Here is a 19576-nt window from a genome sequence, read left to right as displayed (position 1 = left end):
TTTTCTCTACCCGGAGGAATCTCAAAGCGGCTTACAGTTGCCTTCCCTTTCCTCTCCCCACAACAGACACCCTGTGAGGTGGGTGAGGCTGAGAGAGCCCTGATATTACTACTTGGTCAGAACAGTTTTATCAGTGCCATGGAGAGCCCAAGGTCACCCAGCTGGCTGCATGTGGGGGAGTGCAGAATCGAACCCAGCATGCTAGATTAGAAGTCTTCACTCCTAACCACTACACCAAACTGGCTTACTGTATCATCAACACATAAGTCAGTTTCTGTTGATAAATTGGATGACTTTTTAACTTGTATTTCCCCATTAGAATCCCTGAGTAATGCCCTGTGAAGTACATATCATGTTCTCCTTCACTGCCTGTTCTATTATGACGTTTGTAGCAAGATAATTGCTCCTTTGCTTGATAGTTGCTACTTGAGCTTGGAAGATATCAGGATGTTACTTAAAGATGGATACCTGAGATTTACAGTGCCAGTAGCAAAGTTGTGTGTGTGTGTGTGTGTGTGTGTTTTACCATAGCCTGCAAAACCAACCTGTTGATATTGAATTCAGGGCTAATGTGGAAATCATGTAATTTTAAATTTATGGGTTTTTTATTATACTAAATAGTGTTTTAAATTGCTGTGTTTTTAAACACTGTAATTGAAACTTTTGACTGATCATTGTGATTTGCTGGCCTTTGACTGTAGAATAAATTATGTTCTGCTCTGCTCATTCACTTCTGTCACCAGTGATGTCATGACAGAAAACTGTGTCCTATTTAGGGGTAGAGAGGCTGCTCTCTGTGTGTTTTGATAGTCAGCAGCTCCAAAGAAATGTCTCAAAGCAGCTAATAAAACAAGGAAAGAGATATTGACAGGTGGATTTTCCTTAGTGGATGTGTGGCAGCCCTTAAATATGAGGCAAGAAGACAAACCTCAAAACCTCAGCGGTGTACATGCTTTGCCTTAGAAACTTCCCCAATGCCTCAGGCTCTAAGCCATCTGCAGGTGTAGCAGCGAGTCTGCAGCCAATGGCTGTTTCTGTGATTTCTCTAGATCAGGATATGCAAGATGACATTAAACAGTGGGTAGTATCTCCTACTATGATCTGCATTTATTGCTGATTTACACTTAAATGAATAGTGTAACACGAAAAGTGTACTGATGCCTGCGTACCTTTTTTTAAAGTCTGCTCCTGTTCTAAAATGACGTTGTTTCTTTCCTGTAATTACCGAGTAATGCAAAAATTGCCAGATTTTGTGCAGGTATCTTCAGTTGAGATCTCATGCTCTTTATGAAATTTTGATTTAGACATATACTGCAGAGTGAATATGAAACATTCATCTTTTCGTGGCTCGTTGCCATGGGAACATAGTACACAGTGCAATGTCATTCCTGTTCTCGTGATGTCTGCAGTTGATTTCCCCACACGCACCTTTGTTGTTCTCCTTTCTTAAGCAAGTGTGTTGCAGCCTCTTCATCCAAGGGTGCATGCAGTTGCACAAGCAAATGTCGAATAAAATAATCTTGAAAATCCGCCAGGTCTGCCTGTGTGCTTTTATCCAAAGGCACCGTTTTTTGGCTGGGTCTGTTTAAAAAGTTGCTAGCTCTTGCTGTTTGGGTGATGTAGGACGAAGCGTAAAATATTACCTGTGTCCCAAGATGGCAGGTGTTCTTTTTTTCCTCATGCTGAAATGAGGAATTAACCTCTCTTGGACACTAGCGGACATTTGATCATCAAGCCTAGAAATGATTTCCTTCTCCTTCCCTGCCACTTTCTGTATTCTTCACTGCGGTAGATCATCCATCTGCTAAGAAATTACGCAAAGGCCAGTTCACTTGTAGGAAATGTTTAATAGGGTTGCAGGGAAATAAAATGTAACAGCAAGCAGTGCACTAAGCACAAATTGGTCCATCTTTTTATGAATGTTATTTCTCACATTCAGGCTGCAGTTGTCAGCCAGACAGGACATCCTGTTTTCTTATTTGTCTTGGACTCTCCACATACAACAATCTTGTGTTCCTAATACTGCAAGGACCATCTTAGACTTGCTGCCCCAATCCTTCCCTGTTCCCTTCTACAATGGTTGATTTGATGGGCTTACCTAAAGGTAAAGGTATCCCCTGTGCAAGCACCGGGTCATGTCTGACCCTTGGGGTGACGCCCTCTAGCGTTTTCATGGCAGACTCAATACGGGGTGGTTTGCCAGTGCCTTCCCCAGTCATTACCATTTACCCTCCAGCAAGCTGGGTACTCATTTTACCGACCTCAGAAGAATGGATGGCTGAGTTGACTTTGAGCCGGCTGCTGGGATCGAACTCTCAGCCTCATGGGTAGAGCTGTCAGACTGCATGTCTACTGCCTTACTACTCTGCATCACAAGAGGCTGCAAGGACTGTCTTAGACATGCTGCCCCAATCCTTCCCTGTTCCCTTCTACAATGGTTGTATTGATGGGCTTACCTAGTACTTCCCAAATGGGCTTGTGGTGAAGGGCAAAGTAAGTGTTGGTTGTGCAAATGACTCGTTTCCGCTTGTGCTGACTCCCTGAACTTAGACATGCTTAGAGGCTTGATCAGTTAATACTCTCCCAGATCCTGTGCTCACAGCACTTGTATTTTTTCTCCCCTTTCTGCTAAAATCTATGTTTCAGAGCTACAGTGCTAGGTCTCAGTGTGCCCCAAGGGGATTTGGGGCATATGTTTCTTCAGCAGCAGCTCCCATATGCCATGTAGCCAAATCACTTGAGGGTATATATCAAAGGAAATGGCATTGGACATTGAGTGGGCTTTTCCGTTCAAAGGAAAATAGAATCCCACTGAACATAGCTAGGCCCTAGATCAGGGGTAGTCAACCTGTGGTCTTCCAGATGTTCATGGATTACAATTCCCATGAGCCCCTGCCAGCGTATGCTGGCAAGGGCTCATGGGAATTGTAGTCCATGATCATCTGGAGGACCACAGGTTGACTACCCCTGCCCTAGATTATACCCAAGACACGGCCACCAAGAGACAGCTCTTCTTGTGGGCCATTCACTCTGAAAGCATCAGAAACAGAAATTGCACAAGAGCTGTGCCAGAATTTACAGTCCCCCCCCTTTTTTTTTTTTTTTTTTACTATCCAGCAAAAATCAATAGCCATTGCTGGTCTCCTTCTAGTGGTTCTTTGTTTGTTTGTGTGTTTTAAATTAAAGTTTATAATCTTAACTGTCTTTCTAATTGCTGAAATGTTTTGATGTTTTTTAATGTTCACCATCTTGTAGTCATTGACCGGGCAGAAAGGCAGCATAAAATATATATTCTAAATAAATTAATTATTTGGGGTAATCTTTTGAAGAAATGCAAAGACAGGTGCTTCAAGTGGTTGCAGGGTTTTAATGGGAATTAGCCAGTGAGAAGCACATGGAGATGTTAGAGCTGTATGCATCTTGAATCTAAAATTAAATGGCAGTTATAGTATATCAAGGCTTCCTTTTTGTGTGGGCTTTGAACGTTTTGGGGAAAATCAGTGAATTGGATTGAACAATCATTGTAGGGCTGATATTATGATCCTGATACCGGCAGCTGGATGCTAAATTGAAGCTGGCCTAGCAGTCAGTGAAGGGTCAGGAATGTAACCAACCTTTAATTATTCAATTTGTCCTGCTCCCTTTCTTATTGTCATGTTTTCAAAGAGCTGATATCATGGAACAGCTGTAAGACTTATAAAGTACATTCAACTTAGCAGTTCTTTCATTCATGATTTTTCTTGAGTTTGTTTCCAGAGTTGTACAGTTCTTTTGAGGAAAAAAATATCCATGATTGGAATCATCTAAAATAAAACAAACAACAACAAAAAAACAAGCACTGTCTCCAAAAATACCAAAGCTGAAATTCCCACCAGCTGAGCTGGGCTTTCTTTGGATGAGCCTGCCAGTTCTCAGTGTCCACCCATGCTGCTAGGCCTCTGTCCTCCCCACTGGTTACCTGCCTCTCGAGGTCAGGGCAGAGCTGCCATGTCTGCTGCCAGGAGGGTCTTCTGGGGCCCTGCCAAGTCCCAAGCATCTTGTAAGCTTGTTGTGGGAGGGGGGGGGGGGGCTCCCTCAGGCATAGCTCCAGAGGGACAGTCATCAGATAGGAATATTCTGTTTTTATTTCCATCTAGTAATCTGCCCACCTTAATGATGGAGGGCCTGAAAACTGCAAGGCTTCTGAGTGGAAACACAGATGTGTCCCTGCTCTCCACACTTCCTGCAGGAGACTCTGTTACCCCAGCCACAGCATTTCCCTTTTACTTTGTGCGACCGACTGTCAGCTGTTTGCTTACATGGGATAATGTCAGAAGATGCACTCTGTTCTGGGGATAGAAAGAGTCTGCTGTCTGCTTTTAGGACCACCAGCTGCTGTGAATCAAGCCTGCATTTTCTCTCCATGTTTGCGTCTGAGTACGTAGGACAGGACCCAGGGATCAAACCTTGGTGTGATTTTGGATTTAAAGTTTCTCAGCAGCCTGAGTAATAACCAGGTGGGCAGAGAAAGACAGCAGCTGCATTGACCTTTCCCAGATTTCTAAGCCTGCTGGCACTCTTTTCCCTTGTAAAACAAGTTCTCTGGGCTGCTAGCACCACTGATGCTTCTGTTCCTTTGTTGAGGAGTACCCTGATTCTTTACACCTAGGGAGGTAGTCCAGAGTGCTCCTTGGCAGCGCTGGCAAGAACAGTGCTGGGTCACTCCTTTTGATAGCTTCTTGGGAGGGAGAGGAGGGAAGGGGGGATGGCAGAGGATGCAGTTTCTGTGCCCTGACCAGCATTTTTAAAGTGAAGTGTAAGGGAATAACAAATGGGAGCCTAGTAAATTCAAACGCGATAAAAGCTTGAAATAGAATGGTCCATGAGGGAAATAGGAAGTGTTCAGAGATAGTTGAATGTATGTCTTAATGTTATGCATGTTGCTTAGCAACCAGCAGTAAAAATGTGGACTAATGAGTAAAAAGTAATTCAAGGAGGAGAGACACATATGTATGGTTTAGTTTTGTAGAGAAGTATTGGGGGGGGGGATGCAGAGGTGTACGGTAAAGAACAAGTTTCCAAAAAACTGAAGAAAAAAAAATGGAAGAACAGGTTCCCGTCTGTCTCCATCTTTACATTAAAACTGCTGAGGTGGAAGAAAAGACATCAGTTTTCAAGCAGCCAATCAGCCATGCTTGGGAATGTCATAATACCCAAACGTGCAATAAATATAAAGAAAATGAAAAGAAACAGCACGGCAATAGTCTTATCCAGCTATTCTCAACAGGGGCCATTTGAAGGAGACCACAGATGAAAAAATGTGAGAAGGGGACCCATACGGTTTACAGGGAGCCCTGGTAACTGAAGGGATGAAATAGCCTTTTTTGTCACGTATGACATCATTAATTGCTGCTAGAAAGTTTGACCTTTGTCATCAAGGGAAAGAAAAAGAAATCATATAGTCCGTTCCTTTGTGTGTGCTTGAATTAACGAATTCAAGAAAACAAATGAGCGCACATGCTTCTCTTGGTCAAATGTTTTAGAATCTGTCTCACAAATATATCAGACAAAGTACATCGAGTATAGTTATTTCACTCTTAGCTTAGGCCTTTCTTGCTTAGCCTAGCTCATTGTGCAAGTGACCAGCCTACTGCAGGGGGCTCTGGAATCTGAGAAGAGTACCTGAAACAGCTGTGGCCAAAAAGGTTGAGAATGGCTTGTCTAATCAATGCCAGTTTGATCAGCACATCCTTGTAAGAAAAATCTTCATATGAAAAATGAGAAATTCCAGTAGTGGGCTGGATTCAAAGTCTCTCCTCTCTTAGTGGAAGGGCTTTTGCATTCACACCAGGATTTTCACCAGTTTCCACTTCCTACTATAAGACCCCCACATTGCTCCCCAGCTTGTTCTGAGGGTTCCCTGAACCAGAGGGGAAGGGGGCAAGACAAGAATGATTTCACAAGCAGCAGTCTGCTCATGATTGTTTGGCTCCTACAATTATCCCTATTTTGTTTTCTCTGAGTTTCAGGAAGGTACTAACTGTGCCCCTCTCTTTCCTTTGGATAAATGTGAAATTCACAGTGTTTTGCGATTACTTGTGTTGTTGCTTGTTTTGTTATCTGGCTTCTAGTATAGAATTGATTTATGAATTTGTTTTTGTGCAAATGGCCAAAGAATATCGAAAGCCTATCTGTGAACATGAATTAATGATGAAGTTGAAAATAAAAAATATGCACCATCTTCAGTATATTTTCTTGCAAAATGCAAGTATTCTTGCTTGGAAGAATACAGGAGATCTTTCTGTTCTCTTGAGTCTGTATTTTCATAGGTATCCATAATGTGTTCATTTTTAAATCGATATTGTAAGCTGTCTTGAGCTCTATAAGAAAAAAAGGTGGCTAACAAATGTACAAAAATAGGTTACGCTTTCTTAGGCTCAGTAGACTGCAGTTACGATTCTTATACCTGGTGGCAGACTCTAAGGAAGTCTCTTGTGGTGCAATCCTGTACAGTGTTGAACCTTCTAAGTCCACTGGCTTCAGTGGAGTTAGAAGGTGTTTACAAACGCATTTAACAAGTATCTGAGCTGTTATTCCATTTTGGCTTTTATCACCTGTATTTTATCACCTGTTTTTATCATTCTGTTCCACACAGACTTAAAAAAAAAAAATAAGAGTTGATGTTGAAACCACAAAGCTAAAAAAATGAACCAGTTAAAAATAAAGAGAAAACCTCACAGAAATGAGTACAGAGGGTTTTGCATATAATTAAGCATGAAGAAATCAGCCATTAAAGCTTTTTTGATATTCCAATTTCCACCCAGGCCGTATTTATTTATTCAATTTCGATACTGCACCATCTCAGCACAGCCTTCTCAAGGCAGTTTGCAGCATGAAAAATAAACAATCATAAAACAACAACAGTTACAAACCAGTAAAAAGTATTGTAATTACTGGATTTGCCATCTGAACAGCTCTGCTCTCTTCTCAGTCCAGAGAGAGTTACAGAGAAGGATATCCTAATTAATTGGCCTCAACTCTTCTGGGAGCTCATTCCACCAGGTCATCAGGAGGTAGAGTTGGGTGTCATCTGGATATTGACTTGGAAGGGGTCTCCTATTCTCTCGTCACTTTATTTGAGCAGCCAAGAAGGACAGGGGACAAGTGGTCATCCTCATTGAGCTAAGAGAACTGCGGGCCCTGCGGGATCTTCCATCGTTCCACAGAGCCTGCAAGACGGAGCTCTTCCGCCAGGTTTACGGTTGAGGCCAAGGCTAACACCTATGCCCCCCTGGGATCCGGGATCTGGAACTAGGATTGGGACTGGTACCATCAGGATCCCCTCTCCACCTGCCAGTAGTGGGAGGGGGAAGTTGATTAGCCGATCTTGCCATGCTAGTTAGTTAATTAAGAATGCCGAGACTGTAATTGTTGTTTTAATGGATTTTAATGGGGTTTTAAGATGTTGTAACCCACCACGAGCCGCAAGGGAGTGGCGGGGAATAAATCGAATATTAATAATAATAATAAGCAAACTATCCACTCTGGTCAGCAAGAGCTATCTGAAACCATTAAATGTAGTCTCCAAAAGCAGCCAAGGGGCCTCCAGTTCCTTACTGCAGTGGTCCCTAACCCCTGGTCCGGGGACTGGTACCGGTCTGTGGATCAGTCGGTACCGGGCCGCGGATCCTCCTCGTCATCCTCCCCGGCTGCTGCCTCGGGGACTGCCCTGCTACTCTGCCGCCTGCTCACCTTTGGTGGTCTCCAGTGGCCGCCATGGCTGGAGCTCACTCTCGGCATGGCACTGCGCAGCTGTTGCTGGCAGCGCCTCCCAGCGGGTGGTGGAAAGTCAGGGGCGCCAGCAGGAAAGCAAATGGAGCAGGGGCTCAGGCGGTGGCAATGTCCCTCGGCAAAAGACTACCCCCCCAGGCCTCAATAAAATTGTCAAGCGTTGGCCGGTCCGGTGATAAAAAGGTTGGGGACCACTGCTTTACTGTATCCAAAGTTGGTGGAAGGTCATGACGGAGTAATGAGACCATCTGAGAAGTAACTTGCAAATGCCTAACAGCTGATGTCCAATTTGCTATTATTTATCTGCCTTCTAGGACAGTAAGCCATTAAATTACCCTAAATAGTTGTGTTGGGCATGAGCTCATGGACATGATGGAAGTTGCATAAAATTCACGTTTTGCTACTTTTACCGCTGTCTCATAGGCTCTCACAAGTGTCTTATAAGATGAGGGAAAGCGAAACAGACCACTGAAATGGCTGCAAACCATTTTATTTATTTTGTTACATTTCTGTACCGCCTTTGTTTGTTTGTTTGTACATACTTCGATATTTACCCCACCATTCTTGGCAAGTGTCGTCTCGTGGTGGATTACAATATAAAAACAATTAACACAATCAGCCCATAAAACCCCCATTAAAACATTAAAACAGTATCAACAGTATCAAAGATGGCGGTATAAAGTTATCTAATACTCCCAACCCAATTCAGCTGTTCCAGCCCTAGGGCCAGTACCACAGCCTTAAGTTCGAGGGTTCTCTGATTGTCAGCACTTAGCGTAGAGCGCTTAGCATAGGGTGGGACCCACAGTTCGCAACTCTGGTCACCCCCCGGCCTCAACCAAATGCCTGGCGTAAGAGTTCTGTCTTGCAGAACCTAGACAGCTCCATCAGAGCCCTCAGCGGTTCCAGGAACTCATTCCACCAGGTTAGGGCCAAGGCTGAAAAGGCCCTGGTCCTGGTCTTGGCCAGGCAAATGAGGGACAACCAGTAAATTCATACCCACAGAGTGAAGAGCCCTGCGGGGGGCATAAGCAGATAAGCAATCCCTCAGATAGGTAGAAACCAGGCCTTTATCCTGTGCTACCTTTGAGACTCAATCCAGCACCCAGCTGCTGAAACTTCTCAAAGCTCCAGCTGCCGGAATCAGAAAGCAGTGTGACGCCAGACAAAGGATCTGTATGGAATATTGAGCCATGTCTGTGAGCTTTCTTTCAAGCAGCCTTTCTCAACTTTTTTACCATTGAGAAACCCCTGAAACATCCCTCAGGCTTTGAGAAACCCCAGATTGTACAGAACATGGTTGTGAAGCATAGCTGTGTAAACACCCACCCGGGGCCCCTCCCCACCCCATCCAGGCCAATCATTGGCCATTTTGGGGAGGAGGGGGAGAGTGGGTTGAAATGACCATATATGATCATATTACTCAATAAAGGTTTCATATTTTAAAAAAAACACATTTACAAAATTAACTCCCACCCATTGAGGAAAACCCTTCCAGGGCCATCAAGAAACCCCAGGGTTTCATGAAACTCTGGCTGAGAAAGCTTGCCTTACAGGTTCCACTGCCTCCCAGTGGTTCCAGCAGCTTTAGCCCATAAGCTGTTGCCTTGCTCTTGGCAGTGCAAAGGAAACCAACGGTTGTCAGTCTTCTGTCCCTTTCTTCCCAGCCTGCCCCTTCCCCATATTCTTTCTGTATCTGGCACTCTAAATTGTTGATGTGCTCATGCTTGCTTTTCCATTCAAGCCTAAAACAATTTGAGAAGCAGTTGGCCCTGCAGTAAATCCCTGCAGGATCAACTCTCACGGCTGCTTCATATGTCATTTTTCCCCCTACGGAGGGGCTAATATATACATTTGTAAGCGTCTATTTATATTTATAGCCTCACTCCCATCACACAGGCTTGGGGAGACCAAAAAATTGAAGGAATAAAACATTTAATTATATATAATAAAATTTCACTACATTAAAAGTCCTTATCGCTCTGCCAGCTTAACAGTGACTGCCAAAAACCAGTCTAGAGAGAAAGTGATGAACACAGACCCTGTGCATGCAAAGCAAATGCCCTTTCACTGAGGTATGGCGCACTGAACCCTATGGTGGAGCGAAACGGTGGGAGTAGAATTGGCAAAATCAGATTTTAAAAAACGCTTTAGAACGTTTTAATGTGATTTTATTCTATCCATATGTTGCACACTGATCCGAGCCTGCCCGTAGAGTAGGACTGTTTGAAAGTTAAAGTACCATTTAAATAAATAAATAGACATGTCTACTTTAGAATCTACTGTCTAGGAGTTTAGGATTCTGCACAGCTCTCCCTCGTTTCCGAATGTTGCAGTACGTCCTCACAAGCAAGCCAGGAAAGTTGAACCATTTGCCAAAACCTGCAGGAGATTCACTGTTTGTGAAGTGACAAGTTTCGAGGTATCTCTTGCAGGCAAAGAAATTGTTAATTTGATTTGTAAGCTGGAAAGGTCTCATCTGTAACCTCTTTGTAGAGCTCGTTAAAATGAACATAGTAGATAAATCCAACTGCATTAGAAGGTGGAAAAGCAAGGAGCTTTCTTTTGAATGGGGTCGTTAATTGGCTGCCATGTCCAGATCAAGGACTACAAAAAGAAGATAAGATTGTAATGACTTTATATTCTGTAACTGGGTGAAGTGAAGTCTCAACAGTTGTGACAACGGGTGATATATTAATAAACCGTAAGTAGAATCAGTAGGTAGTTGTGATCCCTGCCTAAAAGTTTGCAAAGTAAACTTGACTTGGCATATGCAGAAAAGAGGGAAGGGCTGGGAAGTTTTCAGTTTTTATAAGCAGGAATCCAAAAGTAAATTTCAAGCAAGTTTTTTTAAAAAAAAGATTATCCTGTAGATATTGGATTGGATCCACGGCAAAATTTCCAGTCAGGCAGTTGTGCAAACAGAAACACAAGGGGGAAAAACAGGGTAGTCACTAACGTTAAGTCAAATTTATTGTATCCCCACTTGCATTTCTACTTGTACAAGGTCTTGTGCAGCCAGGTCTGGGCACTACAAGATACAGGAAAGGAAGCACCAGATCTTGTATAAGCAGAACTGCACTAAGTCTGTTTTTGTTCCCACTTGTGCATTGCTGGATCCAATCCAATGGCAAGAAAGGGATTCCGTATGTCAGGTGCCACAACAGAGAATGGGCACAGGCGTGGAACAAAAATAGAGATGAGGTGGGCTAAGCCAGCCGTTGTACGACTGTTGAAGGATTTAAAAGTAAGACTAAAAGGTATATTTTGAATGATGCTTCGATTTTGTTTAAAGTTGGGTGGGAGGGCAAAACTAGCTACAATTTGGGTTCCAGCTGTATCTTCTTCCACTTTTTAGAAAAATGAAATGCTGGATTAAAAACAATGGCGCAGATCCTGTGAACTTATTCTCAAATCCTGTGAATTCTTTCTGGGCTCTGCAGCGCACACTCCCTCAGCTGCTGGCATTTCGATGGCAGCTGTTCCTCTTGTGCCCACAGAAGTACTATTGGTAGAGGGAAAGCATAGTGCTACGACCAGAGCAGACCATGTGCTGCACACATTCACAGGACCCAAGTTGATGACAACAAAAGCGTCAACCTGGAAGGCAATGCACAGACTACAAATTGCCAGGACAAGTTTGTCACTGGTGTCTTTGGATTTTTAAAAAATTTCTATGTCTCTCAGTAGGACCTTAAAGTAACAAAAGTTATTCATATTCGATATATGACTTAAACTTGTATGGTACATTTTCATATACGTTTTTGCTGCCATTTTCATCTAAGTAGCCACAATTATATGAGATCTAAAGTGACAGTAATTCACCAAGTATTCCTCTATTTTCCCCTTTTTCCCCATCAGACAGATCGAAATCATTTTGCTTTGCACAGCAGTTTGAAAGTCCATATCGGAAGGAGTATCTTAAAACTGCCCGTGGCGCCACAGGCGCCACGTACTAAATAAAGCAGTAAGGGCTGTTGGGGAGGAGTTAGGGCGGGACCTGTCTGTGATAAAAACTCGGAGAGGGCCAATCAGGAGCCGCGAAGCGGCTCCTGATTGGCCCCCTCCAAGTGCCACTCGGGGGCTAAGTGGCCAATTGGGAGGCGCGCATAGCGCTCCTCCCTATTGGCCACTTGGCCCGCCCCGGACTCTGTGCCCATACTCCATCCCCACATGGCTCGCTGCCGGGAAAGGAGCAGGGCTGCCGCGTCGAAGACCTTTCCCGCCACCGAGCCATGGCCCTTCCCTACCGACAAGCACTCCCCCCCAAGTCCGGCCCTGCACCCTCGCCGCCGCCCAGGGCCTCCCGCGCCAACGGTCGCCCATCCCACCCAGTTGCCGCCCGCAGACCCACCACACGCTTCACCGCCTGTCCATCGGCTTCACCGCGCCAGGCCCTCACAATCTCCACGCCAGGCCCTCACAGCCTCCGAATGCCGCCAACTGCCCCCCCAACGGCCACGCCGCCGCCGAGCCGCTCCGCTCCCAGCCACGCGCCTCCGCTGCCGCCGCACAAGCCCGCCCGCAGCAAGGTTCGTCTCGCCGCCTCATCGCCGCACCTCCCCCCACCACGGCTGCACCCCACGATGCCCCAAACATCGCGCCCCCCGCTGTCCGCTCCGTACCACCTTCAGAGCCGCCCAGCAGGACGAGCCCTTCTGCAGGGCCACCCACGCCGCGGCCCGTCCGACCTGCGCACCTGCCACACTACCACAGCAATGAATCACGCATGCGCACCATTCGGCGCATGCGTCGCTTCCTCCCCCCACCCTTCCCCCACCCACCCCGCCACAACATACCACGCATGCGCGGCCTGCTGGATGTGACTTCTTCCCCCACGCCACCCGACTCTCCTGCGCCTCGCCCCTGCCTGCCCGCCTCACAGCCGCCTGAGACTCACCGGCCCCTTGCCTCCTGGACGCTCTGGAGCCCCCAGCCCACAAGATTGGTAGGCCCACTTTGCACAGCCTACGCCTGCCCCGGCACAAGCCTTCCCCGAGATGGGGGGGAAGCCTTCTGCAGCCCCATTGACGCCGCGCCCAGAACCGCTAACGCAGAAGCCTTTAGGGTTTGCCCCGGGGGGGGGGGGGACATCTAGCGCCCATTTTATTTCAATATAAAATGGGCTTTAGATCTAGTTTCATATAATCTATTATCATTATGGAATATAATTTACATAACATTTCTGGAACATTTCTCTTTCTTTCTCCCCCCCCCCCCAAAAAAAATTCCTATTCTGTCAGCAACATACAGTAAAGAAAATGCAGGTTGCTAATTGTTTGAATGAAAAATGACTTTTCTCCTGAACAGTGGTTTATTGGGATATTACTTACCAAGACCCATTATGCACGGGCCAGAATGCCCATGCTGGCGGCGGCAGGACATCGGGGAAAATCCCTGATTATGCACGACGATGACACCAGCGCCGGCCTGTCCTGACCCAGGCCCACGGAAGGCCCATGTTACGCAAACACGGGAACTTCCGCAGTCCCAGAGTTACTGTTGGTGCTGGGGTGGGCCGGCGTCATACGTAATCAATAGCACCGGGCCCCACCCCAACCTACGTTCCCCCACAGAGCCGGCCGGGGCATCCTCCTGCCCCCACCATAGTGGGAGAGCAGCATGCAGTGTGGGGGGGGGCATGCCCCCAATCCCCCCCCACTAGCGCCGCTTCTGAGTGCACCTGGCGTTTCCAGCCCTGAGTTGTATGCGCGGGGCCGTTTTACCGGGGCAGCCAGCGTGTGCCCGGGATGCTCCGCCCCTGTGCATACTCGGGGGACGGCAGGGCTTCCCCCCCCCCTGGTACACCAGAATGGCAGCAGCCACGCCGGGCTGGCGCCGTGCATAATCTGTCCAAGAGATGTTATGTACCTCAGTTCAGTTAAAAGCTGCCGATTTACACACATTCAACCTCAGTTAAATTGTCAAGACACCTTCCGTTCTTGTTGTAATTTTTATTTCTTTTAGGTCATCTGTATATTTACATTGATGGGTTTTGTGCAAAGATCCCAAAGAGGTCATCCTGGAGGACCCACATCCAGCTTGTGCTGAGGCAGCTGCACTAGTTTCCAGTTAGCTTCCAGATCAGCCAGTTAGCTTCTAGATCTTGCCTTTAAGGCCATCCATGGCCTGGGCCCCACTTATCTAAGGGACTGCTTGTTTCCTTATGCCCCCCGAAGGGCTTTTTGCTCTGCAGATTTGAATCAGTTGGTTGTCCCCAGCTCCCGGGAGGCACACCTCGCCTTGACCAGGGTTGTGCGTGTGGTGGTGGCTGTTACTACACGGTATTGATGGGTGAGAGGGGGAGGCTTTACAGACCAGTTTTTGTCACCAGTACTGTTTTATGTTATTGTTATATATTTTATGTGGGTTATAAATTTTATTGTAAATCACCGTGAGCTGGCAGGGTCCAGGAGTGGTGGTTAATACATAAGAATTTAAATAAATAAATATAAACAAGCGAACTGTGGTTATAAGCCTCTGGCAAAATAACTGTGATGGATAATGTCATTAGCACCCCTGTGGCTGTCCAAAATGGTGACAGGATGCCATCTTCTGCAGATATGGTCTGGTGGCTTGCTTCTCCGGGGAAACTGTTATCTAATTGAGTTTTGATCCTTTTTTCAGAGAAACTTACCTGGAACCGTAGTGCTGTAGGGAGTAGCCCAGTGGAGTAATATTCTGAGCCTCCCTTTGCTTTACGCCCCTCTTTGCCTGCCCTGGGGGACTTTAAAGAGTTGCCTGTAATGCAGCACTCAGAGCTTTAGTAGTGCAACAGCAACAACAAAAACCTAGGGAAAACATGTTTGTGTGTTACAGCTATTGAAGAAAGGAGATGTGCACTAGGGCAGTCAACTGCCTGGAGGGAAAATGTGCTATCCTTTTAACAGTGGCTTAATAAGATGGTATTTCATGCCATGGAGAACTTCAGCTACCCATAAACCTGGGTTGAGGAGTAGGACATTTTTCCCAGACCTGGTGACAACCATGATATATGCTGATACTCAGGAGCAGATTCCTGAGTGGTTCAGAAATGTTTAGGCCTGATCACAGTTCATGGGCCGTAAACGTTTGGAATATGATAATTAGAAAGTCTATTCAGATGATAAAGACCACTGGCAAATAGTGGTTATTGGTCCTGTATAAGAGGACTTGCAAGGAATGTAGGCATTCTGCTAAGAAACTGATTGGAAAGTGAGTGAAACTCTTCTTGGGTCTGATGGAGTTGGATAACAGTGTTAATTCCAGCATTTCCCTGCTGGTCGATCTCTGCCAAGTCATTATTTACTCCTTGAGTAGAAATTCTGCCTTAAAACAACTTTTTAAACTTCAAGGAATAAGCAGTGACGTGGCAGAGATCTAAAAGGTGAGGCCAGTCAAATTAGAGGTACTGTTCTGTCCTTCTAATTTGAAAGAGGAGCAAACAGGGCTGGAATGCAGCTGAGGCCCGTCGATGTTCTCTCTATATGATTGTCCGAACTAGCCTCAGCCATAAGCCTGGCGGAAGAGCTCCATCTTGCAGGACCAGTGGAACTGTGTCGGTTCCGGCAGGCCCTGATGTCCTCTGAGAGCTCATTCCACCAGGCAGGGGCAAAGGTGGAGATAGTGAGGTGCTGTTTTGGGTTTGTTTCTCTGGTTTCTTGAGCGAGTGTTCCTACTGGCAGTTCTCGTACCAAGCTTCCAAACTTCCTTTCGATAGTTCAGGAGGGTTCAGGTAACATTGGGGGTTTTCAGAGCAGAGCTGTTTATGACAGAAACAAGCTTCCGCACCAAATATGTCTTAATGAGCCCAGTCCCAACAAGTAAAAACCACTGAGTTCAGAGATCCTTTTTGCCACGTGCGTGAGTTTAGGATTGCAGCCCTGATTTCTCCCTTACTGTTGTTGAGCATTTGATTAGCATTTAGCAAAATAAGACACCTGAGACAGATCATTCCTGTGAGCGTGACTTCAATAGTCTTGCCTCTCTGAAGTTATTGTTTAGTGGAATTATAAATCTGCTTTCACAGTTTGTTCAAGCTATACTTCTGGCTGCTGTCCTTTCTAATCAAATCCAACAGTTAATAACTTTGGTGTGTCATTTGAACAAAATGTAAACAATTAACATGTCCATTGTATATAGTCATATCCCTTTATTAACAAATGCACATAATGCCAGCGTGTGTTTTGCTAGGCTCTTGAAAAAAGGCAGGCATTTGAAGAAGGTTATGGAGCGTAGGGGAAAGGAACAGTTACATTCTTGAGTGGCGTGGAAAGCCAGAGTAACGGTGAAAGGAAAGTCTTTATTCAGAGCTTTTGTCTGCAAGGTACAATAACAACCTTGAGCTCCAAATTTATTTATGGCATTAATAGAAAGAAATAGCATGGGGACAATACTGTGAATTACTTTGCAGAGAAGTGCACTATTCAGCGTATGAGAGAACATTACATTGATATTCAGGTCTTCTTGCTTCTTTACTGCTCTTTATTTAAGGAAGCAATTATAAGGCATTGTTCTGAAGAGTGAAGAGGAAAGAAACGAAACTTGTAAACTTTGAACATTTTTCGTGAGAAAAATTCCTCCATCACCTAACGTAGCAAAACTGATATTGTACTCAGGTTTAACTCAGGTTACTGTTAATTGTTATTATATTATAATTGTGGTTTTGTAATCTTTTGATGTTTTTTTAAAGTTGTTTTGATGTTATAGTCTGCATAATGTTTCATGTAAGTTATAATGTTCTGTGTAAACTGCTCAGAGCTGCAAAGAAATGGGCGGTATATAAATCTAAATAAATAAATAAATTAGAGACCTGCAACTAAATTTTGGCTTGTTATCTGTCTTTCTGTTCCTTTGTCCACCTGTCCTTTCTCCCATTTCTTGTGTTACGTATGTTGAAAGAAATCTCCTTCCAGCTGTACTCTGTGTTTACTCTGAAGTTTCCAGTTGCATGTAATGGGGCTTATTCCCAGGTTTGTAGTATTCGGATTTCCACTGGTCTTGCAGCCTAGTGGGAGGAGAAAGGAGAAGAAGCTCCCACCATTGTGCACTCCCTCACCAAAGTCCTTGGCACTGAAAGCAACCCTGTGAAGTAAGACAGGCTGAGAGGGAAGGAGAGCGCAACAGGCCCAGGGTTACTCAAGAGTTGTTGTTGTTGTTGTTGTTAGGTGCGAAGTCATGTCCGACCCATCATGACCCCATGGACAATGATCCTCCAGGCCTTCCTGTCCTCTACCATTCCCCGGAGTCCATTTAAATTTGCACCTACTGCTTCAGTGACTCCATCTAGCCACCTCATTCTCTGCCATCCCCTTCTTCTTTTGCCCTCAATCGCTCCCAGCATTAGGCTCTTCTCCAGTGAGTCCTTCCTTCTCAAGAGGTGGCCAAAGTATTTGAGTTTCATCTTCAGGATCTGGCCTTCGAAGGAGCAGGCAGGGCTGATCTCCTCTAGGGCTGACTGGTTTGTTCGCCTTGCAGTTCAAGGGACTCGCAAGAGTCTTCTCCAGCACCAGAGTTCAAAAGCCTCAATTCTTTGACGCTCGGCCTTCCTTATGGTCCAACTTTCGCAGCCCTACATTGCAACTGGGAAGACCATAGCCTTGACTAGACACACTTTTGTTGGCAGGGTGATATCTCTGCTGAGTACTCAAGAGTTTCTCAGTCCTAAAAAAAGTTACATTCTTTTGAGCCCATTGACTGCAATTAGGATTGCCCTGTAGTTTATCTTCCGAGGACCTACAGCCTTTCATTCCAAATAATTCAGTCTTTGCAGAGGAAATATTACATCCAATGCTGTCTGATTTTATTTATCTGTGCATTTTGCTTTTATCGTTGTTGACAGATTTATTTAAAAGTATTTCAGTCTGATTTGGAGCCTGGGCTTAGTTATGGAGTTTTAAAATATTTTCAATCATTGAAGAAAATATGATGCTAAGAAGAAAATGTATGGGTAATAGAATAATAAAATCTAGAGATAGAAAAGTTGTCTTAGGTCAAGTAGTCAATTTCCTCTTGCACAAAAATAGTTTGCTTTCTATTATGCATTTTGTACATGCCCAGCAGAGCTTTAGTTTTCCTCCTGGAATATGGTTCCGTGGGAATATCAGGTGTTATTAAAAACAAGTAGCTGGAAAAGTCAAACTCAAGGTCAAACTGTTCCAAAGGCAAGCAAGTTCTGTACAGCTGGTGAGATTCAACATCTGCTGCTTTTAAGAAATATTTTAGAATTACTAAACCTACAATTAGTAAAGTGACAAATTAATTTAAACTAGCATCAGCATGCCTTGTTTAACATTCTCCAAACAGTTATTTTTGATTCAAAATTTAACAAAGGGCTGTACACGTTTTTCTTTTCCTACAAACATTTGTATACAGTCAGTGTTTTATTTATTTATAATTTATTTATAATTAGATTTGTAGAACTGCCCTTTTCAGCTTGCCATCACAGGGTAGGATACATCAGTATAAAATCAACAGAATTAAAATCAGATCTATTAACTCTCTAAAAACGTCATCAACATCCCATGCTTCTAAGCCTGGGAAAAGAGTTTCTTCTTCCGAGAATTACTTAAGACACAAAGGAGCTTCCTGTAGAGGGGGACTTTGTGTTCCCAGTAGTACCTGAAGTAATCCAGGTGGGAGGGGACAGAGAGGTAATATCTCCTGCTGACCATAGGAACTGAGGTCTCGTTCAACTGCTGACCATTGAAGAAGGAGGTTGCTCTGATTTGAGAAGAGGTGGGCAGCTATCTTGGACATGTGACAATAAAAATGTGTAACCTCTTAAGCACTGGTTCTCAACCTGGGGGTCGCAACCTCCAGGGAGGTTGATCAACCCTCTCACAGGGGTCACCGCAGACCCCAGGGAACACTGGGAGAGGGAAGAAGGGTGGTCGTGGTGCCATGGCACTGGCCTCCTCCGTGCCGCTGTCCGGGGGAGCCCAGGAAGCAACGCCACACCCAGCGCCCTTGGCAGCAGCCTATTTCACGCAACCTCGGTGAGCTCTGAATCGGCGGAGCCGAGCCGAGGTGTTCTCTGGGGAACGCTGGGAGATGCGTTGCTTCCTGGGCTCCCCTGGACAGCAGCACGCAGGAGGCCAGTGCCATGGCGCTGCTGCCACCGCCCCATCGGCGTTGTGAGCAGGAGCGGTGGCAGCAGATGTGCATGCACTGTGTGTGTGTGCTCTGCCACTGCCCCTGCTGTAGGGGTTGCAACTGTAGAGTGATTGAGAATTGCTGCTCTTAAGCAAAGTGCCTACCTATTTAACATCAGATAGGGCAGGCTTTCTCAACAGGGGTTTCATGAAACCCTGGGGTTTCTTAATGGCCCCAGAAAGGTTTCACCAATTGGGTGGAAATCAATTGGGTAATATGGCCATATGTGGTTATGTCAACTCACCCTTCCCCAAATGGCCTGGAGAAGGTGGGAAAGGGAAGGACCCAGATCATAAAAATCCTTGCTGGCCGAGGCTCATCACACATGGTGGTGACTGGAGTCCAGAGAGATAACTAGTCTCAATTTAATTGCTTGACAAGGGGGGGGGCACAGCGGTAGATGACTGCCACAGCCCTGTTCCCAGCCCATCAGAGTAGGCTGATGAGCCATTTCTGGCATTGGGTTGGTAGGGCAAGGGGTGATGGAATGCGATGTCACATCCAGTGGAAGTATCTGGATGAAATTAATTTCTTGCCAAAAGATACTGGCAAGTCCAAAACGTTTCGTGAATTAGAGAGATGTTTGCAATTATGAAGCATTGAAGAATATGAACATTGTCATTTTTTTCATGTAAAGTACCTATTCGTTGCAGTTAAAGGTAAGCTTCCCCTC

At 45.3% G+C, this 19576-nt stretch overlaps 1 protein-coding gene across 9 annotated transcripts in view; it reads left to right on the top strand.

The window, feature by feature from the left end:
• EFCAB11 (EF-hand calcium binding domain 11) overlaps positions 1 to 19576 on the top strand; it is a 57618-nt gene that overhangs the window by 17346 nt on the left and 20696 nt on the right. Inside the window, exon 6 of one of the 9 annotated variants that reach the window (XM_077323460.1) lies at positions 16243 to 16283. The exons of 7 other annotated variants lie outside the window; for them this stretch is intronic. In XM_077323460.1, the coding sequence (XP_077179575.1) occupies positions 16243 to 16268 (26 nt within the window). In that variant the 3' untranslated portion in view covers positions 16269 to 16283. Of the gene's footprint in view, positions 1 to 16242; positions 16284 to 19576 lie in introns of those variants that run through there. One more of the 9 variants, XM_077323459.1, reaches the window with a different exon arrangement.

This window comes from Paroedura picta, chromosome 2, assembly GCF_049243985.1.
Source record: "Paroedura picta isolate Pp20150507F chromosome 2, Ppicta_v3.0, whole genome shotgun sequence".
In the NCBI taxonomy this organism is placed as follows: domain Eukaryota; kingdom Metazoa; phylum Chordata; class Lepidosauria; order Squamata; family Gekkonidae; genus Paroedura; species Paroedura picta.
The sequence above is the reverse complement of the archived record's forward strand: the minus strand, read 5'-3'. Positions and strand labels throughout refer to the sequence as shown.